Source organism: Bos indicus, chromosome 5 (genome assembly GCF_029378745.1).
Source record: "Bos indicus isolate NIAB-ARS_2022 breed Sahiwal x Tharparkar chromosome 5, NIAB-ARS_B.indTharparkar_mat_pri_1.0, whole genome shotgun sequence".
Classification (NCBI taxonomy): Eukaryota; Metazoa; Chordata; class Mammalia; order Artiodactyla; family Bovidae; genus Bos; species Bos indicus.
In genome coordinates, this window is record NC_091764.1 from 113,329,492 (window position 1) to 113,353,787 (window position 24,296).

At 52.3% G+C, this 24,296-nt stretch overlaps 3 protein-coding genes and 1 non-coding gene across 5 annotated transcripts in view; all 4 read left to right on the forward strand.

Annotated features, from left to right (window-relative positions):
• The window catches only part of MEI1 (meiotic double-stranded break formation protein 1), a 56,672-nt gene extending 51,876 nt beyond the window's left edge, over positions 1 to 4,796 (forward strand). The window contains exons 28-31 of the mRNA XM_070790499.1: positions 82 to 188; positions 2,514 to 2,642; positions 2,842 to 2,954; positions 3,752 to 4,796. Coding sequence (XP_070646600.1) covers positions 82 to 188; positions 2,514 to 2,642; positions 2,842 to 2,954; positions 3,752 to 3,797 — 395 coding nt within the window. The 3' untranslated portion in view covers positions 3,798 to 4,796. The remainder of the gene's footprint in view (positions 1 to 81; positions 189 to 2,513; positions 2,643 to 2,841; positions 2,955 to 3,751) is intronic.
• Positions 4,797 to 4,850: 54 nt separating this feature from the next.
• On the forward strand, positions 4,851 to 4,985 carry LOC139183343 (small nucleolar RNA SNORA70). The gene has a single exon (XR_011566938.1). It is a non-coding gene; the product is annotated as a small nucleolar RNA SNORA70 (small nucleolar RNA).
• A 32-nt stretch (positions 4,986 to 5,017) lies between these two features.
• Positions 5,018 to 5,425, forward strand: LOC109559868 (large ribosomal subunit protein uL16-like). Its single transcript, XM_019961895.2, has one exon. It carries the CDS (start codon positions 5,044 to 5,046, stop codon positions 5,344 to 5,346), a length of 303 nt encoding a protein of 100 aa, XP_019817454.2. The 5' UTR covers positions 5,018 to 5,043; the 3' UTR covers positions 5,347 to 5,425.
• A 642-nt stretch (positions 5,426 to 6,067) lies between these two features.
• CCDC134 (coiled-coil domain containing 134) lies at positions 6,068 to 23,220 on the forward strand. 2 transcript variants are annotated; one of them, XM_019961896.2, is made up of 7 exons: positions 6,070 to 6,224; positions 7,693 to 7,811; positions 8,522 to 8,643; positions 8,849 to 8,933; positions 10,695 to 10,876; positions 11,146 to 11,217; positions 20,685 to 23,220. In XM_019961896.2, exons 2-7 carry the CDS (start codon positions 7,709 to 7,711, stop codon positions 20,808 to 20,810), a joined length of 690 nt encoding a protein of 229 aa, XP_019817455.1. In that variant the 5' UTR covers positions 6,070 to 6,224; positions 7,693 to 7,708; the 3' UTR covers positions 20,811 to 23,220. The 2 variants fall into 2 exon arrangements, with proteins under 2 accessions (XP_070646602.1, XP_019817455.1); XM_070790501.1 differs by lacking the exons at positions 8,849 to 8,933; positions 10,695 to 10,876; positions 11,146 to 11,217 and having other exon boundaries at positions 6,068 to 6,224.
• Positions 23,221 to 24,296: the final 1,076 nt, after the last annotated feature.

Genomic DNA, 24,296 nt, shown 5'->3' on the forward strand with positions numbered 1-24,296 from the left:
AATAGGAGAGTTTTCTTTATCAGTGTTCCACAGTCTTTGGAAAAGCAGCATTAACAACACGGTGACTGGTGTTTCCTATAGCCCTCCATGTGGCCTGCCAGCCCTGGAATCGGTTTTTGATGTTTACTCTCTTGGAAGCTGGAGAGAATTCCTTCCTCAAACCTGAAATCTTGAGACTTATGACCCTGGTAAGTGTAGAATGGATGTCTTGTGGTCTGAAGAATGTCATCCTCCAAGAAGGTAGAGGGGCTGGGGGGCCTTCACCCTACAAGAAACCTGCTTAGAGAATTCCTCTAAATGCCCACATCTCAGCCCAGAAGACCTGGGCATTCTTTCTTATTGAGTCACTAATGAAACATTGACCAGAGCCTGCCCACCACATGCCAGATCCTGTGCTAGCTACCAAAGATGTCAGTGAGCCAACTGTTCTTTCTTAAGGGTCCCTCAGTCTAGAGAAGGAGATAGACAAGGAAACTAAGACTTAAAATATGATGTTATTAATGGAAGACTAGAAGATAATGCTAAGTGCCTAGAACACAGTGGATATCTACTGAATAAACAATAAGGCAGTGAGCCTGTGAATGATAGTGAAACAGATCAATGAATAACTCAATGGTTGGTGTGGGAACCCAGAGAAAAGTAAATTTGTTGTTGCTGTTGCGCTGGGTCTTCATTGCTGCACGTGGGCTTATTCTAGTTGCAGCGAGCGGGGCTACTCTTCCTTGTAGTGCATGGGCTTCTCATGGCGGTGACTTCTCTTGTTGCAGAGGACAGCACAGGCTCTAGGCACACAGGCTTCAACAGTTGCACCTCGGGGGCTCTAGAGTGGTGGCTCAGGAGTTGTGGCACACAGGCTTAGTTGCTCCGCGGCATGTGGACTCTTCCCAGACCAGTGATCGAACCTGTGTCCCCTGCATTGGCAGGCAGATTCTTACCAGTGAGCCAACAGGGAAGTCCCAATAAAAGAGTAATTGTTTCTGCCAGAGCTGGGAGGGACAGGTAATACCTGTTGTTGTTCAGTCACTCAGTTGTGCTCAATTCTTTGCTACCCCATGGACAGCAGTATGCCAGTCTTCCCTGTTCTTCACCATCTCCCAGAGCTTGCTCAAACTCATGTCCATTGAGTCAGTGATGCCATCCAACCATCTTGTCCTCTGTTGTCCCCTTCTCCTCCCGCCTTCAATCTTTCCCAGCATCAGGGTCTTTTCCAATGAGTCAGTTCTTCATATCAGATGGCCAAAGTACTGGAGCTTCACCTTCAGTATAAGTCCTTTCCAATGAATATTCAGGATTGATGTCCTTTAGGATGGACTAGTTTGGATCTCCTTGCAGTCCAAGGGACTCTCAAGAGTCTTCTCCAACACCACAGGTCAAAATCATCATTCTTTGGCGCTTAACCTTTATGGTCCAACTCTCACATCCATATATGACTACTGAAAAAACCAGAGCTTTGACTAGACAGACCTTTGTTGGCAAAGTAATGTCTCTGCTTTTGAATATGCTATCTAGGTTGGCCATAGCTTTTCTTCAAAGGAGCAAGCATCTTTTAATTTCATGGCTGCAGTCACCATCTGCAGTGATTTTGGAGACCAAGAAAATAAAGTCTGTCACTGTTTCCATTGTTTTCTCATCTATTTGCCATGAAGTGATGGGACCGGATGCCATGATCTTAGTTTTTTGAATGTTGGATTTTAAACCAGCTTTTTTACTCTCCTCTTTCACTTTCATTAAGAGGCTCTTTTGTTCCTCTTCGCTTTCTGCCATAAGGGTGTTGTCATCTGCATATCTGAGGTTATTGACATTTCTCCTGGCAATCTTGATTCCAGCTTGTGCTTCACCCAGCCCGGCATTTCTCATGATGTACTCTGTATATAAGTTAAATAAGCAGGGTGACAATATACAGCCTTGATGTACTCCTTTCCCAATTTAGAACCATTCTGTTGTTCCATGTCTGGTTCTAACTGTTGCTTCCTGACCTGCATACAGATTTCTCAGGAGGCAGGTTAAGGTGATCTGGTATTCCCGTCTCTTTAAGAATTTTCCACAGCTAGTTGTGATCCACGCACTCAAAGGCTTTAGCATATGGAGGGAGAGTTAATGCCTATATATCTTTAATAAAATTAAGAAACCACTCAGTAGTGAAGGTAACATTTTGCCCGAACCTTGAAGGATTAATTGATAAGGAGAAGGGAAAGTATAGCGGGCACCGAGGTGAGAGCAGCAGGTACACAAGCACAGGGTGGCGGGCGGGGGTGACCACACGCAGTCCAGTGTGAGAGGCAGGGCTGTGGGGCCCTCAGGGCCAGCTCTCAGTGACTCGCAGTCCTCCTGACTTCACTGTCCCAAGACAACCCCACCTGTGTGTACCAGTGCTGAGCTCCTTGAAGGCACAGTTCCGTGCGCTTCAAATCTGTGTCCCCAGCCCAGTGCTGGGCATGGCAGGGACACAGGAAATGTTTGTGAATGGAGGAGATGCCGAGTCACTGCATGCTTGGCTTCTCTCCCTGGCCCAGTTTGTGCGGTTCCGGAGCAGTAGCATCCTCTCCCAGGAGGTGGGTCATGTTCTGCAAGGCGCAGCTTCGACCGACCTCTCTACCCTCCCTGGCTCCACACTCCAGGCACTGCATGGCTTCTTCCTGCAGGTGAGTGGGGAGGGGATGCCATTTAGCCACTGGGATGCCAAACTCTCTATACCATCTTCTCTTGGGGCAGGGTGGGAAGGGGGAGCTCTAACCATAATAGCCAATGGGAGGTCAGGAGTGCAGGGGGTGGAGGGCAGAAAGGGCCTGTGTGGAGTGGGCACTGAGAAAGCCTGTCTTTGTTACCCTCTTTTTTCTCCAGGTCCAGAGCATGGGCCTCTTGACTGACCACAGCATGGCCCAGACCCTGCAGGCCTCCTTGGAGAGTCTTTCCCCCAGGGCCTCCCTGGCCCAGCCACCCCTACAGGACATGCTGTATCCTTTCTTGCATCTTGGAGCTTTGGCCTGTACATGGTCACCCAGGCTATGGGAGGCCACGGCATCATGCTTCCGAGTAGAGAGGTACCCTGTCTACAGCCCTGTCCTTTTAAGGCAAGTAAGGGTCAGTGAGAATAATTAACAATGGGAGCAGTGACAATGACTTGTTCTGTTTGTTAAGTTCCTACCAAGGACCAGTCATGTTACATGCACTGTATTGAATCCTCACGATAGCTAGGGGTGTTAATGCAGTAGTAACTTAGATCAGAGAGGTTAAATGACATGCCCGGATCCACACTGATAGCATCAGGATTTGACCCCAGATTTTACCATCTCCAAAGTCTTATCACCAAACCCAGAGGGAGTTACCCCTTCCCTAGGAGCTTTGGAGAAAGTTGCCTAAGCCCAGTTGGCACAGATGCTGCCCTGAGTGTGACATGGGGGAGGGTGCTGGGTGACTGGCAGGTCCCTGAGAAAGCCAGGGGCCGTGGCAGTGGTCACCCACCCTCTGAGGGTTTGCTCCAATGCTCCAGAGACACTTGGTCTGGAGGTGCGTGGGGTGGGGGTGGGGGTGCCTCTTCACGACTCTCCTTCCCCTTTCCATGGAACAGTTCCCTCCTTGATGTATAGTGACTACTGAGCTCAGGTATTCAGGTCCCAAATTTAGAGTCCATCCCATCATTCTCAGGAGCACCTCTGCTCTTGTCTATTTTTGCCCTTTTGGGCCCAAGAAGCATGGTTCTCCCGTGGTTGGCCCCACCTCCTTGCTGTTCTCCTCTCATGATTGTTGCCAGCTGCCTGGGAGAGGTGTCTGTATCCCTGTCCCACATCAGAGACTGACCCTCCGGCCGGATGCCTAGAAGCAGAGAGAACTGGGACCCGGAGAAGACAAAGTCAGGGCACAGTGGTTTGGGGGAAATGGGTGACAACTGCAGCCGTTCATCTGGGGCCATTTACTCCGTCACTGGAACAGAATCAGGAAATAAAGTGAAACACTCAGATGCCTGTGTGGGCTCTCCAAAAACATGTCACTTGGCACTTACCTGGGCTCCCTCCAGCTGGTTCCTCAGCCAGGATGGGTGGCCTCCTCAGGGAGAGGGGGCGGACTTGTTCTGGTTACACCAGCTGGTCGCCTCAGTTGAAGACATCAGTCAGGCTATCTTTGGGGCAGGAGAGGCAGAGAGAGGCCACATGTTTGGTGATGCTGTGATCCAGGTGCTCTGGGATCAGTTTATATGCTGCTTTACCTCAAGTCAAAGTGGAGAGAGGTACAATATCCAGGCAAGGAAAGTGAGCAGGTCAGAACTTTCTCAGCCTTCCTAACTAAAGAGCTGTTCCAGTTCATCTCCTTCCTGGCTGAAGCAGGTCCCCTGTGTGCCTTTCACTCCTGGATCTCCTTGGAGCGTGTAATTGTGCACCCAGTTCTTCCAATGTCTGCTCTCCACAACTTCCCACTCCTGTTCTGCGCTCAGCTCACCCAGAGTGTCAGCTCCCTTACCGACTGTCCACTAGGGCTCTCGTGGAAACTCAGCCACTGTTCATCAGTGCCAAATAGTAATAGAAACTCGGAGACAGAGTTTTGGGTGAAGTAGAAAAGGGTAGCTTTTATTGCTTTGCCAGGCAAAAGGGGCCACACTGGGCTAATGCCCTCAAGACTGTGTGATTCACCCTGGAGGGGGCTAGTGAGGAATTTTATAGTCTTCAAGGGGTGGGGCATGATCCATGGACAGTTCTCAGATCGGTTGGCATCAAGATGAAGTTTCAAGTATCAATTTTCTGGTTTCAGCTAGTCAACGGCCTATGGTTCTTGTGGGCAGCAGTTTTCATTTGGTGGGGTAGGGTGGGGCTGGGGTGGTCTGCTTCCTGTAAAAACAATTTAGAAATGTGGGTCAGTCGCAGCCAATTAAGCCGACTGTGCTCTTTTCCCCATGGGGGCCCAGTGTGCAATGGCTGCAGATAGCAGCCTCCTTGGTAGTGTATGCAACCTGTTGCCTGTACAGGTTGCCCTAAGGGACCTTGGAGACAACTCTTTCTAGTGGGCATTCATGACTGGCCTGCTGTTTCCCAATCTAGACTCCAGACAGGTATGCGCGGTGCCTTTGGAAAGCCCCAGGGCACAGTGGCCAGGGTCCACATTGGCCAGGTCATAATGCCCATCCGCACCAAGCTGCAGAACAAGGAACATGTGATTGAAGCCCTCCGCCGGGCCAAGTTCAAGTTCCCTGGCCGCCAGAAGATCCACATCTCTAAGAAGTGGGGATTTACCAAGTTCAACGCGGATGAATTTGAGAACATGGTGGCAGAAAAGCGACTCATCCCAGACGGCTGTGGGGTCAAATACATCCCTAATCGTGGTCCCCTGGACAAATGGCGGGCCCTGCACTCATGAGCATCAGTGCTGTCGCCTCCTTAATCATGCTCACCAATAAATGCTATTTCCTGTCAAAAAAAAAAAAAAAAAAAAGAAATGTGGGTCAGACCTTTATATCTTCCAGGGAACTGAGAGTTGGGTGATTCTGCTATGTGGCAGAATTATAGTCTAAACTGTTACCAGTTCCCTAGTCCAACAGCTATTCTTTGTTTATACATCTTCACCTTTCCCAATCATTAACGCTAGAGTCAGCGTTTTACTTCAAAAGACAAGGATACCGGGTTGAACACGGTTTCGGAGCTCTCCTCGGGTCTGTCTATACTGATGCTGTACAAAATCATAGACCAGGGAAGAACCCAACGAGCTTGGTTTAGAATTTCGTGGATCGAAGCGGCGAGTAGGGGATGTCCCAGCTCTGCATTGCACATTACTTAGAAAAAGGGGTTAGTCCCGACCCACTAAACTGATTTTGACAAATACAGTTTGAAAAACACTCAGCTGACAAAACAGTTTCAGGGAGGGCGCTAGGAAGACCGTCCGGCAGGGATCACGGCGTCAGTGTGCTGATGCGCCCTTTCAGGCTATTTTCTCCAAACCGACCTTAACACGCTACAAATGCGCTAGCGGACCGGCAAGGTGGGCGGGACCGGAATCCCACGGACCTCAGGCCGGGCAGATGCCTCCGCCTACTGGGCGGGGCCGGAAGTGAGGTCCAAGAGCGGCCGTCGCGGCCTGCGCTCGTTGGTCAGGAGTGGCACGGTGGGCGGGGACAGTAATCGGCGGTCCGTGTGCTGCTACTCGCGGGCATTCTATGAGAATCCACGGCTCTGCTGGTCGCTAGTAGACCCTCCAGTCGGTTGCTGCCTGACTCCTGCCCCCACCGCCCGCCTGGCCCGGTAGGTAGGGCGAGGGCCGTGGGCAAGCAGACCCCTTTGGAGGGCGGGAGGAGGGACCGAGGGCCCAGAACTGGCTGCAGGGGGTGGGGTGTGGGATTCGCGGACCTCATTGGAAAGACTCCCCTCTAGGATCTCTAAAGGCACGGTGGCATCCTTGGTCTGCAAGCCCGAATGGCCCGCTCAGAACCCACCACCACGTCACCTCGCTCATTTCCCACTTCTTCCCCGCTTCAGTCATTACCGGCCATCTGATATTCCCTGACTCCCAAGTTTCGCCTTAACCAGGGTTTGGTTCCCTTGAGTCTGCAATATGACGGTGGAACGTAGGGCTCTGGATGAGCTTGAACTATTTCCTCACATTCTATGGGCTTCAGTTGTCTGATCTGCACGGGACAGAGTTGGTTCCCTGGTTGACCTCTGTGAGCGGTCACTGTCAGTAACTGAGCATCTCTCCCCTGAGGCAGGTGTCCCGGTAGAACAGTGGCCAGCTCTGAGATAGCCTGTTCATTAAGACTCTTAGTTTAACTGGAAAATCTATGAGTGATCTAGAAGTGATTTGGGCAGTCACCTCATTTTTCTGTGCATTCATCTCCACGTTGGTAAAATTGGGCAGCTGTCATCTGAGTAGAGGCCTCATTTGACTGCTGGTTTTAATATCACACTTATGCCGACTCCCTCTTATCCTTCTGTGCTTGTTTTACAACTTTGTTGGCTGTCTCTTAACCCTACTAGGGATAGAAGGATGCAGGGAATGTTGTTCCTGCTGTATTCCTGGCTCCAGAACATTCAAGGAACATGAAAGTTCCTCAGTGAATAGTTGGGGGATGTTGCCTAGATAGAAACAGGTGTTGCTTGTGGTGCCTGTGGTTCCTAGGAGAGTAACAGCCGTCTTACCCCAAAACTGCCTTCCCTCCCTTCCCACCCTGCACCCTTCTTCCTTTCTGATGACAGAAGTCAGGAAAAGCAGGAAACCCTACAAGTTTCACGTTTTTGACTCCCGGGGCCTCCTGGAAGGCCAGGGTGGGGGAACTGAGGGGGAATGATGTTGACCCTCCTTCCTCAGGCACAGTGCCTCACCCAGGTCTCTGTCTCTGCAACAGGGAGATGACCTCCTTATCCTCATTTTGCAGTGAGGAAGATGAAGCTCAGAGAGGCTGAGCAGTTTGCCTTCTGTAGGTCCTGAAGTCAGGCACAGCCAGGGCTCCAGCACAGGGTTCCAGACCTGTTCTCTGAGCATCCCTGCTGTGCTGACATTTATCTTTCTTCCTCCCATCATTCCATGTCTTCACCATGTGTCTCTTGGTCCCTGGCCCTGGGCTAGGGACTGGGGCTTCAGGGATTCCGAAAGCTGGCTTCCCGGTATTTGGAGGCTGTGTCATGTCAGGGGAAGTTGCTTTTCAGTTCACTTTCTGTATTATATAACACCAAGCTCTGGATCTCACCTTCTTTCACTGGGTTGCTCTCTTAGCTCCAGAGTCTTGGATATGGACCTTCTTCAGTTCCTGACCTCCCTGTCTGTCCTGCTATTGTCTGGAACAGGAGTCACAGACACCCTGAGGACCTCCCTGGACCCGAGCCTGGAGATCTGTATCCTTTGGGGTTGGAGGTATTTTAGAGGGATCTATAAATGAGGTCTCTCTGTACCCACAGTTGCTTGGGGGATTCCAGGGTAGAGGAAGACCCGCCCCCCTCAACCAGTAGAAATCGAGGAGAAAAAGTAATACACTCTAACCAGATCTTGATCAAGTCAGTTCTCTTCTGAGCCTCAGTTTTCCCATACAAATTGAGAAGGCAAGGCATATATTTCAGGACCATGAGGACCCTGAGGATTTTACATGTACCTAGCACTTTCTGTGTGAGACCCTAGGTGGAGACCAAATCCTGGCATTTTGGGCTACCACTAAAAAACTGGGTCTTGAAAGAGTGGAAACTCATAGAGAAGGGTGGGAGGGCACCCCAGGCAGAGTGTACAGTGTGAGCAGAGGAGCGGAGGTTCTGGGAACAGTGAAGGGTTGTGGGAGATGGTGGAAAGACCACAGGGAGGGGAGGGGAGGGCAGAAGCCAGGTCCTGACAGTTGTATTCAGGCTGTTGGATGTGGAATCCTCTGTGAAATAATGATATGTTGCAGGATTCATATGCTTCTCAGACAGCTTATTCATTCTCTGGGAAGTCCCAGCCATGCACATCTATGCCCCTTGCAGAGACTTGCTGGCCAGGAATGGGCCCTCTGGATCAGGACCACGGGATTGTCCAGGCAGGAGAATTGGTGCCAGCTCCTTAACTTAATGGTGCTCAGACAAGAAGATGTTTGAGGTGAAGCGGAGGGAGCAGCTGTTGGCACTGAAAAACCTAGCACAGCTGAACGATGTCCACCAGCAGTACAAGATCCTGGATGTCATGCTCAAGGGGCTCTTTAAGGTGCATGCAGGCAGAGGGCAGCTCATGGCAGGCCTGGTCTTTGATCTGGGCACTGATGGATGAGTAGGAGTTCCCCACGGGGATGGTGTTCAGTGAAGGGGAAGCGAACCCACAGAAGATTTGAAGTAGGGCCTCAGTAAACAGGGCTGGGGCTGGTCTGGGAAGACCTTGGCAAAGCCACTCAGCCCAGGTGGGCTTCCCTCAGGTGCTGGAGGACTCCCGGACAGTGCTCACTGCTGCAGGTGTGCTCCCAGATGGGCCCTTCCCCCAGGACGAGAAACTGAAGGATGGTATGGTCTTCCCTACCCTGCAACCTTGATCTTCTCCAGCTGCCCCTTCCCTCTTGTTCTTGTCACTCTTCTTTTCCTCTCTGGGAATGCCCTCTTGCAGCACCTTCAAGGAGTCTCTTGGGTGGTTGGGCACTCAGTATGAGATTCTCCGAGTGTTTCTAGGCTCGTTTCAGAGCCAGGTTCTGTATCCCTGACACACATACATTATGTAGTGTTGTCCTGTGCTTGGGGCAGGAGAATCAGGGAGGAGCCTTTGCCCACTTCCAGTCCCGCAATCCTTGCCTTCACCACCCTGACCCTTCTGGTAGAGATGGCAAGGGTTGTTTCCATTTATAGAAGAAAAAAACTGAGGTCTATTGAAGTGACTGGTCCACGGGAGCAGTTACCAGCACTCTTTACTGCTGTTCTAAAAGCCTTGACCTCCTTAAATCCTTTTTGAGACAAGGTGGGACCAACATAAATAAAAGAATATTCTATATCCCTTCATCTCCTCTTCCAGGAATTTCTCTCCAGTGGTAATTTCTCCCCATTAACTGGTTACATTCTAACAATAAAGTGTGTTAGGTCACACTGTCTGAGACAGGACAGAAGTAGCCTTTACATATTGAATGCTGGGCAGATACCATCTCTAATCTCTACTGTAACTGAGGAAGGCACCATCAACTCCAGTTTCCAAGGGAAAGAGGACAGGTGGTTTGCCTGGCTCTTACCTATAAACCTGGTGAATTCCTGAGTTCTTTGTGATCCAGGATTGTTCTGAAGCCCAGAGATCCCTGTCCCACTTGTCTCAGACCCAGCCTGGCATATCTTTGGAGGAGTCCCCTCATCTCTTTGTGTAGTCTGGCCAGTGCTGGTAAGGACGTGGGCCTTATCTGTGGGGGTCACTCAAATAGACCTCCCCGCCTCAACCAGGGCTGGGTGTATAGTTAGTATTCTTCACGCTAGCCTGGGTCAGGGGAACCTGCCACTGTAATGGACACTAAACTCAAACTGATCTGTTGACTAAAAGATATTGGTGGAAAAACTGACCAAAATCAAATAAGGTCTAGGGATTAGTTAATAGTATTGTATTGATGTTAATTTCCTGTCTTAGATGGTTTGTTCAATGGTTATATAAGGATGATAATATTAGAGGAAGCCGAGTAAAGGAATTGTGTGGTGTATTTTGTAAGTCTAAAGTTATTTCAAAATAAGAACTTAAGCATTTAAAATAAAATTGGACATATACTAAAAAGAAAACAAGCCCTGATATGTTCCCTGGCCATCCTAACAGAACTGACCCCTCACAGACACTAGTTAACACCAGGGCCCAGCTCTGGACATTATGGTACCAAGTTGGGGAGGTTAGGCCCAGCAAAGCCTCATGGGATGCATATGCCTCCATCTGTGCAATGGCACCCCTCTCTGGTCTCCATGGCAAACGAGTCTTCTGAGCTGCAAGGTACGGGGGAAGAAGCATGTCCTTTGGAGTCAGGCAGACCTGGGTTTGCAGCCCAGGTTTGCTGCTCAGTAGCTGTCAGCTTCAGTTTGCCATGTGTGAAATGGGAATTACAGCCACATCTCACTCTGAAGGTGGTTTTGATGATTCGGTGACAGGAATCCCTCAGTACTCACTGCACATGTGGTCAGCCTGTGTGCAGCAGGCACTGTTCCCTTCTCTGGTTAGTGGGCTTGTCGCTGTCCTCTGGAGGGTGTGTAGGGCTGGCCAGGAGGCTGCAGAGGGCCATCTCTGCCAGCCGCTCACCAGAGTCCTCTCGCCAGCTTTCTCCCAAGTGGTGGAGAACACGGCCTTCTTCGGCGACGTGGTGCTGCGCTTCCCAAGGATCGTGCACCACTACTTTGACCACAACTCCAACTGGAACCTCCTCATCCGCTGGGGCATCAGCTTTTGCAACCAGTCGGGCGTCTTTGACCAGGGCCCCCACTCACCCATCCTCGGCCTGGTAAGGACTGGGGCAGAGGAGGTCCGGGAGCCCTCTATGTGATTGCACCATGAGCCTGCTTCAGTGGGGTCTGAATGTCAACCCTTGGTTGCATTTTCTGTGATAAGCCTCGGGCCACCTTGAGGTGCCATTTCAAGGGCTTCTGTGTTGACCTTGGTGCCTGGGGGTCATCACCTGGCCCACATCCGTCCCAGCCTTGGAGGGAAAGGCCTGCGGGTGAGCAAGATGCGGGAGAAGGCAGAGGATGACTAGCTTTTCCTTATCCGCAGATGGCCCAGGAGCTGGGGATCAGCGAGAAACACTCTGACTTCCAGAACCCATTTAAAGTAGACCGCACAGAGGTGAGCTGCTGGGGCCTGTAGGCCTGTCTGCACTGTGTCTGCTGGGCCCTGGGAGGCCAGGACCAGCAGGAGCTGCAGCACTTAGAGTGGAGTGTGAGGGCTTTGGACTTGGAGCCGGAAGTGCCTGGGTTTGGGTCTAACCTACCTCTCACTCACTGGTACCTTTGGGCAAGCTGCTGGCCCTGTCTTAGGCTCAGCTTCCTCTCTGTCCATGCAGGGTGAACCTCAGCTATGAGGGGCAGTCAGGGGCTATGAAGACGTCCATCCCAGGACACAGTAGGCACTGTTCATGCCAGGTGAATGGTAGGGAAGCCATGGGAGGTCAGGCCCTGCTTCTCTGCCCTTGAGCCTCTGAGCACCTAACCAGCTTTCTGTCCCACATTTCTGCACGTGTTCTCATCCTAGAGCTGAAGTGGGCTCTGAGGGCTGGAGGCCGCAGGGGGAGCAGGACAGACAGCAGAGGGGAGGGTGGGGTCAGAGTGGCTGGGCAGGAAGGGCTGGAGGACTGGCCTCCACAAAGGACAAGCTCTCCCCAGGTGTCGGGGGGTACTGCTGAAGGTCTAGGATTTTGCTGCTGTTTCATGGATGCTGACAGGTTAGAGACATCAGAGTTCATTACAGCGAAAGCAGTTGCTGTTAACCTGGTCGTACGTGTTTGCCTTATTTCCCAAGTCTTGGTTAGGGGAGAGAGGTGAAGCAGAGGGGTCCAGACAGATGCCAGTGGGTTTGTATCAAGTTGAGGAACACCAAGCTTGGGAAATCCACCACCTTTATAGTGAACAGAAGCAAACCTGGTCTTTGTTTGTAGACAGACATCACCTCATCCTTCAAGGTTGCTTTCTGTAAGCACGACCTGAGAAATGGCCCAGGTACAGAGGGGTCAGGTGTACCCAGCAAGAATGCAGGGACGCTCAGGGCCATAGAGAGGATTCTACACACACTCCCACCACCACCACACACACACACCAGTCCATCCACCAGCCCTGTGTGTCTTGGCTTAACTAACATTTCTACATGAATGCCTTATTCTGTATCATAATCTGATCAGAAGAGACTAGGACCACGTTTGTTCAGTTCGTCTAAGACTGCTGTCAGTAGGACTGTAACTAGCAAGATGAGGCCACGTGCAGTGTTGATCTTAACCATATGTTCCAGGGTCCTGAACTCAACCAGCTCTGATAAGTGCTAGGGGATCAGTAGATCTTATATTAGAAAATCAGGATGTCATCTGAGACCAATCTATTATCTCTTACTACCCACACAAGAGTTTAGACTGAGCTGCTGATCTTCAGTGTCATTGCTAGTGGCTACCAGGGCCAGTTTGTGTGTGTGTTCAGTTGCTCAGTCGTGTTCGGCTTTTTGCGACCCCACGGACTATAGCATGCCAGGCTCCTCTGAGCATAGGATTTTCCAGGCAGGAATACTGGAGTGGGTTGCCATTTCCTTCTCCAGGGGATCTTTCCAACTCAGGGATTGAACCTGCATCTCCTGAGTCTCCTGCATTGCAGGCAGATTCTTTACCACTGAGCCATCGGGGAAGCCTGATACTGGGGCCAGTAGGTAGACCCAAAGCCATCTTCATCTGCATCGGGGAGGCATTCCATGGTCCACTGTCTCCCACTTGATTTGGGTCACCATTGCATTGTTTGAGCTAAACAATGGGGGCAGTGTTACCATGGAGTTGCTCAGTTGCCTCGGTTGCCCTGTGTGGTATAACCCAAGGTCGATCAGGGATCAGGACAGGCGGAAGGATTCATACCAAGGTTGGATTGAAGTAAGGTTGTACTGGACTGTGTGTCTGCGCAGAGTTACTTCGGGAGCTGCCTTTGATGGCAGCAGGCAGAGCCAAATAGTTTAGCAGTGACCTCGTCTATGTGAATTTTCCTGTCACGTGGTTGAGAATGACACACTGGACAGTTGGTCTGACTCAACTGCAGCTGCCACTTGGCTTGCATGAACCCTAGGATTGTTTGGCCAGGCGGCAGTGCTGGCCTGTAAGGGACAAAGAGAATTAATTGTTCCACATGCCTCCTGGGGGCTAAGGCAGTCCCTCCCTAGAATATTGCTGCAAAATCAACATGTCACATCCCAGGACCTATAATTTCACTTTTCTCCAGTTATTCCCTACTTTCACCTAGACTTTTTGTCTGAAAGGGTTAGAAGTGAGTGGGACAAGAGCATTTTTTGCAAAATTTTCACAGACACCTATTTCCCGTCTTGGCCCACATGGGCCACTATAAGGGGACTTGGCAAGGAGTGTACTTAGCCAAGTGGTCATTATTATTTTTTCGGAGAAGGGGGGTGTGCCATGTAGCATGTGAGATCTTTGTTCCCTGACCAGGGATCGAACCCATGCCCGCTGCAGTAGAAGTGTGGAGTCTTAACCACTGGAGTGCCAGGGAGGTCCCCCAGGTGATTATTATTCTGATGATCTTGGGCCATACTGTTCCATCCAGGGTCTCTAGGTGGTTGAATCAGAGATTCAGAGTCCTCTGCTTTATGTCAGTCTGTGGTGGTGGGTATACTGCCATATCTAGTACAGGGACACGTATAGGTGGCAGTGCCAGTCAGCTGGGCAGTGTCGGCTGATCAGCAGTTTGATTCTGGTCAGTCTCATCAGAGAATTAGCTATGGGCATCTAAATGAGTGACCCAGACTGTCCTGTTGTCAACCACGGTTTGTTTCCACAGGTCATGGCCCCCGAGAGGGATGGCCATGTGTGACCTGCCAGTTTGCAGCCTGCTTATCTGCCAGACCAGATGGCTAGGACGCTGACAACAGTCAGTCAGAATGCAGCATGCCTGGTCACTAGAAATACCATCTAGGCAAGAGTCACAGCTTTTAATTCAGGTTGTTGTCTTACTGGACTTTATGACAGTTGGTCTCCCAGCATCATCCCTGGGGCTGGATGGCTGCTGCCACCCATAGCAACCCACCCCCAGGTTGGTGATTTGCTGGGAAGACTGAGTCCTGTGAGTCACTGGTTAATACTCCTGTGTGTCGTTGTCCTCAAGGCTCTGATTTATTGCAGTGCAAGGATCCACAATAAAATCAGCAGTAAAAAAGGTAAAAGGCTCCTGGGATGAAGTCTAAGGGAACCTGGACACAAGCTTTGATGTGTCTCTCCCAGTGGAGTCACACGGGGCACACTTTATTCCCCCAGCAACAGGTTATGAAAACATGTGTGAGAAGTCATCTATTAGGAGAGCCGGTTAAAGACGCAGCACCCAGAGTTTTTACCAGGGAACGGTCACATAGGCACCCTCTGCCTGCTGCTGCTGCTAAGTTGCTTCAGTCGTGTCCGACTCCGTGCGACCCCATAGACGGCAGCCCACCAGGCTCCACCGTCCCTGGGATTCTCCAGGCAAGAACACTGGCTTGGGTTGCCGTTTCCTTCTCCAATGCATGACAATGAAAAGTGAAAGTGAAGTCGCTCAGTCGTGTCCGACTCTTCGCGACCCCATGGACTGCAGCCCACCAGGCTCCTCCGTCCGTGGGATTTTCCAGGCAGGAGTACTGGAGTGGGGTGCCATTGCCTTCTCCGACCCTCTGCCTAATACATACCAAAATTCCACACTCCAGAAGGGAAGCACGTGTTTGTGGCATAAACCACACTTTTGTACGGTTTAGGCGCAGGGCGCCACTCTTATCAGTCAGGGTAATAGAAATCCCTCCCGGAATCCTGGTTCCCAGACACCAGCCAAGGGCCAAGTTCCGAGATGCCAGCCGAGGGCCGGCCTTAGACGCAGGCCCTTCAAAGGAGAGCAGTCAGGCCAGCTTGGTTAAGAGCACCATTTAGCGCTTCATTCAGGTGAACAATCAGTGGAGTTCCTGAGTAGAGGAACCTCTGACTCGAGGGCCCTGTTGAACTAGTGGCTTTGCTTCAGGTGATGGAGTGGGTGATACGGTTTTTCACACTAGTATAGCTGCCTCCCCTTCATGTGAAACCAAGATGACACACCCTGCACGGCGGCTTGCTGCCACCACAGCCCTGATAAACAGCCTGGACAAGAGCAGCAGGACTGATTCTTGGTGAACTCAGCAGGGACACGCAGGCAGGCTCCAGGCCGTGGCAGGTTGCCTTTCCCAGCACGGGCTCTCATGGAGATGTTTTCCTGCTGTGATGCTGGCTCTCCTTGCCCTGCAGATCATGAAATGAATGCCTCTCCCACAGGAGGTGGGCCTCAGAGAGAACAGGCTCCAGAGAGGTGTGATTTAGTGTCATCGTAATATGCTCTGCTTGGATATAGCCATACCGAAGCAGCACACTTCCCTTCTCATCGGCTGGGGACGGTCCCAAGATTTTACTCACTTTTCAGTATCCAGTGTAGACCCCTCCGCCAGCAAGTTTCTGAGATGACCTTTTTTTTTTAAAGGTCATCTGTGCTCTATTGCGCAGCACCGGCCCCTCACAGAACCTGCATTGTAGGGCTCCTGGGAGGCCAGCCCCTGCCCCCACCCCAAATACCCCAGTCCTGCCTGGCTCCCAGCCCGGTGCAGGGTGGATGGGCTGGGGGACCAGAATTCCTGTCCATGAAGTCCATGCTGGGCTCAGTCCTGGCCTCCTGGGCCCCTGGGGGCTGGACAGGGTGGGCGAGGTGAGATAGGAGAGCCCCCATCAAGTTCTCTGGGGCCCAGGGCCTATCCTGGCAGTTTCTTTGAGGTATCCACTTGGGGAGGCCGGCAACAGCCCAGGTTTACTCAGCTCCCCCCATGCACTGCCTCCATACCAGTAGGTATTCTGGGAGGGCCCCTACTTAGGATACTAGAGCCAGCTTGTGTCAGGCTTTGGGCTGGCCACTGTCCCCGTCCAGAGGGATCTGGCCCTCTCCCTGCTGTTCAGATGCTTACAGACTGCTGGGGAAGGTACCAGAGGAGCACAGTCCCAGTCGAGCATGATCATTGGAACCAGTGGGAGAGGGACGTGTCATGAGCCATGGGACCCATGAGAGGAAACCTGTGGAAGCAGGTGGCCGAGGCTCTGGGACAAGTAAGAGTTGCCGGGTGGACCATCTCAGGGAAGACCTTCCAGGGAGAGGGACTGGCTTGCAGGAAGGCTCAGAAGCAGAGTGTATGCCTTCATTCAGCGTTTAGTGAGCATCTGCTGAATCCCAGCCACCAGAGAAGCCCTCCAGCTCTGCCCACCTGGGAAAGGCATTCTGGTTGGAGGAGATAGACAGTCAATAAAAAATCCATGGTAGATGGTGACAAGGGCGACGGAGGAAAAGGCAGAGGCACGTGGTTAAGGAATTCCAGGGATAAGGTGAGGATATCGTTGCTGTTTCATGTGACTTGGACACAGCAGGTTCTAACTGCAAAGACCTGAAAGCAGCAAGCGAGCCAGCCCTATCTCTGGGGGAAGAACTTTCCAGACTGGAGGGGCAGCGGGTGCAAAGGCCCTGAGTTGGAAGCGTATTTGGAAGGGCAGTAGCATGGGAAGGGGAGGTCAGAGTCGTAGTCCAGATCATAAGATCCCTTGCAGGTCCTCTCCAGGGCTTTGGCATTTACTCCAGGACACAGAGGAGCAGGGCCAGGGGCTCTGACTTAGCCCTTTTAGGGATCAGCCTGGCAGCCGCGTGGCAAATAGTGTGAAGACCAGAGTGGAGACAGATCCTGGTGAGGAGACCGCTGTGCTGGTCCGTTTGGAGTTAACAGTGGCTTGAACCAGGGTGACAACAGTGGGGCTGTTGGGAATGGTGAGATTTTGGTTCTGTTTTGAAGGTAGAGCCAGTACAATTTACTAAGGAAGCAAATATGGAGTAAAAGAGAGGCATTAAGGATGACTTGACAATTTCGGAAGATTGGGGTTGCTATTTTCCACCAGGTGGGCAAAGTGGCGGGGCGAGTTTGAGGGCTGGATTGGGGATCAGTGCCTTGTTTCTGGACCTAATGGGCATCTGAATGAAGGTGTCGAGGAGGTAACTGATTTTGACTTGACTGATGTCAAGGAGGAGGACTAGATTTCAGGGGAGAGCTTATTAAAGCCAGAGCTGCAAATGTGAGAGTCGTGCCGATGACAGACCATGTGCCATCACTCTGGGGGGCAGGGGGACGGGGCAGATAGAGCGGTGGTCTGGGATGTGCCTGCAGTTAGAGATGGGGGAGTGAGGAGGAGCTCACAGAGCACCCCAAGAGGGATCAGTGGAGTAGTAGCAGACCCAAGAGAGAATCAGTTCCCTGAGGCCAAGTGACAGGAAGGAGAGTGGACCTGCCATCGGACGCCGCTGGAGGGTCAGGAAGGTGGGGCTGAGAATCGGCCGCCGAACTTAGCAGCATGGAGACCAGCCCTCAGAGAGCTGGGTAAAAGCTCTTTTGGTCAAGTGGTGGGGATAAAAGACTGAGTTTCAAGAGAAGGAGATGAAAGGAAGTAGACTCATCCCATCAAATACAGCTGACTCTTTTGAAAAGTTACTCTTTTTTTTTGTTTTGTTTTTAATGTTAGTTTCAGGTGTGCAGCATAGTGATTCAGTATTTTTACAGGTTCTACACCATTAAAAGTTATTACAAGACAGAGGCTGTAATTGCCTGTGCTGTGCAGTATATCCTGGAGAAGGCAATGGCACCCCACTCCAGTACTCTTGCCTGGAAAATCCCATGGACAGAGGAGCCTGGTAGGCTGCAGTCCATGGGGTCGCTAGGAGTCAGACATGACTGAGCGACTTCACTTTCACTTTTCATGCATTGGAGAAGGAAATGGCAACCCACTCCAGTGTTCTTGCCTGGAGAATCCCAGGGACGGGGGAGCCTGGTGGGCTGCCGTCTATGGGGTTGCACAGAGTCGGACACGACTGAAGCGACTTAGCAGCAGCAGCAGCAGCAGTGCAGTATATCCTTGTTACCTATTGTAAAGAGATGTGTTTTCAAGGGGAGCAGACCCAAAGGGAGACTAACTGGAGGAGGGCATGGGTTCCAAGGGATATCTTAGTCAGATGGGAGAGCAGAGTGAACAGCATTTGCATGTTGCATGTTGAGGGGACCCACCCATGGCAGGGGTGGGGAAGAACCCCCGGTGTAGGGGTAGGAGAGTCACTGGAGTCTCATCCCTGAAGAGGTGAGGAGGGAGAGAGAGGCGAGCTATTGCCTGGGGGAGGGGTGGCCTCGCCTGGAAGAGCATCGTGGGCACAGCAGCATGGGTCTGTGGGTGTGGTGGCGGGGGCTCACGGAAGCTGTCTCCTTAGCGTCTCCATTCTCTGTGAAACAGGAAGCGAGGTCACGGTCTGCGAGTGAGGAGGTGAGGAGAGATGGAGGCTCGAGGAGAAGGTCTGTCTAGGAGAGCAGGACAGGGAGTGGACCAGGGCAACATCCTGGGTTTCCAGGCAGCAGGGAGGGCCCACTGGAGGTCAGCATCCGAATTTAAAGTAGGCATTAGCCAGGCCCAGCTGGGAGGAGAGCCAGGAAAGGACTAGGCGTTGTTTCTCTGCAGACCCAACCTGCTGGGGCTGGAGGGGCCAGGATCTCTTGACTGGTCCTTCCCCAGCCAGAGCCAGAGGATGGGGTCCTCTGTGGCCCGAGGGGTCTCCTGGCTCCTCCTTGCTTCCCAGGAGGATCCGAAGTAACTTGTAGGGATAGGAGGCAGTGTGATCGGGGAAGCACCGGGCAGGGAGCTTGGGAGGCTTGGGGGCTAGTCCCAACTGGGACTAGCTGTGTGACCTGTGCAGATCATTACCCTCTCTGGGCTGCACTTCTCTGGCTTCATCCCATCTTCCAGACTTGTGGTTCAATCTAACACAGTAGGTGGATTACTCCACAAGGTGGAGCTCCTAGTTTGTTATTAACGTCTGCCTTGACCAACATCATATGGTAAATCAGATTTACCATATGAACAAGTAAAAGGGGCATATTTCCCAACGAGTTATCTGAATTGTGGATATTACTGTATTTCATACTCTAACATGATTCATTCATTCATTAAAAAAATACATACTTAGCACCTCCTGTCGGCCCATCAGACCACACTGGGGCTTGTGTCACAGTGAGTGGCACCCCACACTATCCACCTGTCCTTGGGGAGAGTGTGATCCAGTGGGGGCAACAGGTGTGAAGCAGGTGTCACGGAAGCAGGTGGTCGCAGGGGAGAAGCACTGAGAAGGAACCGGAGGAGACAGCCCAAGCCGGGAAAGGGCAGGAGTCACCCCAGGGATGGGGACCGCTGAGCTGCAGCTACTGTGGCAAAGAGGGTGGGGGCCGGGAAGAGCGTTCTGGGCCTGGGGCACAGCATGTGCAGAGGGCTGGAAGTGGGCACAAAGGAACCCAGGAGCCAGAAATGAGGGGGGAGGAGGGGTGGGCAGGGTGGGCCTGCAGATAGAGCTGTGTGGAGAGTCAAGGAAGGGTTTCAGCAGGAGTGCAATTTACATTTTGAAAATATCTGACTGCAGCGAGGAGAATGGCTTCAGAGGGACCAAAGTGGGTGTGGAGAGACCCCGGGATGTGCCGAGGTTTATCAGGAGAGGTATAGGGGGTGGTGATGGGGTTAGCGATATGATAGGTGAGACAGAAGAGATGGGTTTGAGACTTAGGGGTTAAAATGGGCCAGACCTTGGCAATGGACTATGAAGGGTTTGGACCTGCGGCTGGGGAAGTGGGGGGCAGGTGGGGGTGATGCTTGGTCTCTGCCCTACTTGCTGACTGGGATGTGGGACTCTGCTGTTCATGAGGACACGGACTCTGGAAGGGGACTGGGTTTTGGGGAGATGGAGCCATGCTGAGTTTGGGGCACATGTGCACACACGTGGAGGTGTCAGACAGGCATTAGATAGGGAGATGCAAATCTGAGGGGTGACGGACTGTAGAGGTGCGACAGAAGCCCTGGGTTCAGATGAACCAGTCTGGAGAGTCGGGGAGGAAGAGCTGAGGGCCTGGGGGTTGCCCCGGCCAGAGTCCCGTCCTCCTCCCGCCCAGCACACCACATGTTCTTGTCTTCTCACTGGGTACCACCCTGCACCCACTAGGGAAGCCACAAGCCTGGGCATCACTGTCATCTTCTTTCCATCTCTCTCCAGGTCTGGCAGTTTAACCTCTGATCCAGCTGCTTTCTATATACTTCCTTGCCTACACCTTGCAGCTTGTCCACAAGCAGTAGGACCCCTGTTGTCTTACGCTCACTGACTGCCCCCTCCCACCAAAGGTTCTGGGGGCCCATGATGGGTCTTGGGCACTCAGCCCCCTTTACCCTGAGTGCAGTCTGTCGCTTGTTTCTCAAATGTGCTGTGCAGGTTCCACACCTGTCCCTCTTCCTGGAATGTCCTCTTCCCTCACCCTGTTGGCTTGGCAAGCTCCTGCTTAATCTTTTGAGACCCATTCAGCAGTTTTCCCTGAGCCCATTTACTAGCTCCATGTCCGTGGGCTTCCCCCAAGGCCAGGGCCTGTGTCTCAGTGACCTTCCTGTACCCACAGCCCACAGCAGCCTAGCTCAGAGCACAGTCTTTGCTGCCAACTGACCTAATAGACCTCTCTGCTTTTCCCCTCAGTTCATCTCCAGCACTGACCCTTTCCAGAAGGCCCTGAGGGAAGAGGAGAAACGCCGGAAGAAAGAAGAGAAGCGGAAAGAGATCCGAAAAGGCCCTCGGATCTCAAGATCACAGTCTGAGTTATAGCCCTGGAGCGGGCCAGGGCTCACAGGACCAGGAGACGGCCAGTTGGGAGGAAAAGGACATGGCAGAAGCGTAGCTGATGGTGAGCACTGGTGCCTTCAGAGAGGAGGCCAGAGTCTGCTTGGCCCCCTGGGGCTGGCTCCGAGCCCTCACTGAAGGGACTGGGCCACAGAAGGCTGGACTTCCTCCCAGGGACCTCCTCGGAGGGGTGCCAAGGGATCTTCCAGAGAGTGCTGTTCTGCAGACCTAACCCTGTGGAGATGCTGGGGGAAGCAGGAAGGATCCTGGGCTGGACTCCCTCCCCCACCACCGTGGGTTAGGACCGCTGGCCTGCTGGCAGCCGCTCCTCATGGGGAGGCTGCAGAACTAGGCTCTGAGCCATGTGCAGAGGTGTCATGCCTGCTGCTGGGCCCACTGTGTCACTGAGTTGCCAGGCACAGATCCTAGCCCCCTGCAGAGAAAATAAAAGCCAGCAAATGCTCTGGGCTGACCGAGGCTGGTTTGGGCCCCAGGGAGATGTGAGCCTCTCCACGGAGCAGGTAAAGGGGGCCTGGGCAGGGGGATCTGGGGCCCTCAGCTGTAGAGACCACCTTAGAGAATGTTCTGCCTAACCAGGAGGAGCCTCAGGCCCTGGCAGGGCAGCAAAGCAGAGGCTTGGCTTTGGTCTCCTATTCCCTTCTCAGCATCGTCCTTGATGAGGGGTCAGTGTTGGGAAGGGACCAGAAGTACCCTTCCTGGGAGGGTATTTAGCTCAAGACAGTCTTGGAGCAGCCTGATCTCTGTCCTCAGGTATTGAGGGACAGTCATTGAGCAGGCAGGCCCAGGGAAGAATCAACTTGTCCTCTCTGGCAGTTCAGGGAGCCCCTGGGCCTGTTGGGGGCACTGTTGGGGAACAGGCGAGAGCTCTGCAGGAGGCTGTACTTTGTAGCGGAAGGGCTGCTCCCAGGATGGATGGGCCAGACAGCAAGCCCCCTGTGTCAGGAGGCCTGTAAGCAGAGACCAGGGCCAGGGGGGTGGGAAGCTGCAGAGGGACTCAGGCCCTGAGTAGGCAGCCGCCCTTCAGTCATGCCCCTCCCAGGCAGAGAAGGGAGGGGCTCTGGGGGGAATTCTAGCTCTGTCTCTTGACTTTGCCAAGCCAGGGAAGAGACACACAGCTATCCCCAATATCCCACCACTAACGGAGCCCAAGGGAGACCCAGGGTCTTAGCCCATCAGACTTGCTGAGTGACCCTGGCCCACCCCTTCCCTGTGCTGTGGCTTCATTGGTGTAATGAATTTGATAATGCCTGAACCCTCTGCCCAGCCCTAAACTGCTTCTCTGAGGTTGGGGCCTGGTTTCTCAGTGACAAGAGCCCTTCTCTGATGGTTCTTCATTCATCCCAGAGATGTGGTGAGCGCCCACTGTATGCACAGCCAGAGAGAGAGGGGCCCAGTCTTAACCAGTCTTCACTTCTGCCCCATTTTAGTACCTTTATCCTCTGGAACTCCTCCTTCTACACCTTCATTTCTCTCCGGCTCAGTTGATGCCTTCCTCTCCACCCTCCAATGAGCCCACGTTTTCCCCTCTGACACCTTGAAAGGTACAAACAGAACCACTCTGCTCTCTTCCTCCCTGGGCAGGTCTAGCTGGGAGCTGAGGGAACAGCTGCAGAGTGGGAGGCACTGTGCCCACTTACCTGACCTGGTGCTCAGGCAGCCCTCTGCAGTAGCTTACTGAGGCTCTGGGATGGGAGGGGCATTGAACCAAAGTGAAAGTACACGGTGTGGTGTGCCAGCAGACTACCCCCTAGTGTGGGAGCCCTGCGAGAGCCACTGGTGGTGGAGTTGAAGGTGGCACTGTCCAGCTCAGTGCCTGGCCAGAGCAGGCCAGCAGGGTTTGGTTTTCTGTTTCAAGGTGAGACTTCTATCATCTATATCAACTCTCCTGCATGTAAACAATGAAAAGAACATTTGTGTCTCCCCTACCCTCCCTATAAGGTACTTTGCTATACATGTTGATTATAAAAAGTAATTTTAAGTAACACTGATATGCCAAGAAGAAAGTATGATTCACCCTAATCTCACCACTCCATAACCATAACTGAGGCTCAACTGTTGGACCTTCCATCCTTTTTGCCCTTCATGTGCACACAGATCACATGTGATTTTCAGTTACCGGTACAGTAGCTACCTTGTATGAGCACTGTGTGTCAAGCCTTATCCACGTGCTGGCTTGCAGTAGCTCCTCTTGCCTCAGGGCCTTTGTTTGCTTTGTGTGTTCCCCTGGCTATACCAGATGCAGTTGTCACCACAGAATTTTAGGTTTCCTCTTAAATATCAGTGTCTGTTTAATTCAACGGACTGGAAGCTCTCAGAGGGCAGGAACTGTCTCTTTGCCTGCCACAGAGATACTCAATAAATACTGTCAAATGAGTGTGCAAGTGATCTCATTTCATCTTCACCACTCCCAGGGGGCACTGTTCCCCTCGTTTTTTAGAGATGACAAAAATGAGAAGGAAAACAAAACAGAAGTTATTTAACCAGCCCAAAGTCACAGGGTTCATAAGTGGATCCATATGTCCATATGGTTATCTCCACCCAACCTGTGAACTCGATTTTAAGTTTTGACCACCAAGCAACTGCTCTCACCGACTAGTGAGACAGCTTTTCCCTTTTAACAATATATTGTGAAAGTCTTTGTCAAGAGATATACATTTGATATACAATAGATATACATGGCATACGTTTAACTATGTCATGGTATTACATTGTGTGGATGTAATGTATTCATCAGGTCCTCATTGAGCTTCCCAGTTTTTCCAGGTTACAGGGGATTCCGTGATGAACACCTTTGAACACATGTGCTTGCGCACTTCTCGGAGCACTCGTCCTTTTATTCCTTAGTATGAATTCCTAGAAACCTGCACATTTGTTTACACCGTGACCAGCTGCGAGGTGGGGAAGTGAGGTGGTTGAAGAAGTGGGAATACGTGGGTAGGTTGCGCCTCAGAATCTCTGCGGAACTCTTTGTCAAAATGTCGTGCTCGCACCGCACCCCAGAAACCCTGTGGTGGTTCCGGGGCACTGGCACTATCTTAAAGGACTGCAGGAGATTCGGAAGTACCCAGGGGGAGACCGCTGGAGTAAACACGTGGTCGCGGCAGATGCAAAGGCGCAGAGTTCATAAAACAAACGCTCCGCACTCGGGCAGTTCGCGAGTCTCGGTAGAAAGGCTTGGGAGGAACGTGATTAGAGACCATCTCCAAACTCCTTGGGGTGGGGGGGGGGGCCCAGTGTTGGTGGTTCAGTTTTGATTCTGCCCGCTCCAGTGGGCTGGGCAGCGAGGCGGGGGTGGGGGGGAGAGGAGGATGACAGCTGGGAGGATGACGTAATGTGCTCCGGGGGGCTCCGAGCGGACGTGGGGCGGACGGCATTAACCCTTCCACCCCTAGCAGGTGGACCGAGTTAGCTCGCGGAGCGAAACCAAGAGAAAAGGGAACGGTTCCTTTA

Coding starts and splice junctions, on each gene's coding strand:
- CCDC134 (XM_019961896.2), top strand. CDS start 7,709: ATGGACCTTCTTCAGTTCCTGACCTCCCTGTCTGTCCTGCTATTGTCT. Junction 8,644..8,848: donor TGCTCAAGGGGCTCTTTAAG/GTGCATGCAGGC, acceptor GGCTTCCCTCAG/GTGCTGGAGGACTCCCGGAC. Junction 10,877..11,145: donor ACTCACCCATCCTCGGCCTG/GTAAGGACTGGG, acceptor CCTTATCCGCAG/ATGGCCCAGGAGCTGGGGAT.
- LOC109559868 (XM_019961895.2), top strand. CDS start 5,044: ATGCGCGGTGCCTTTGGAAAGCCCCAGGGCACAGTGGCCAGGGTCCAC.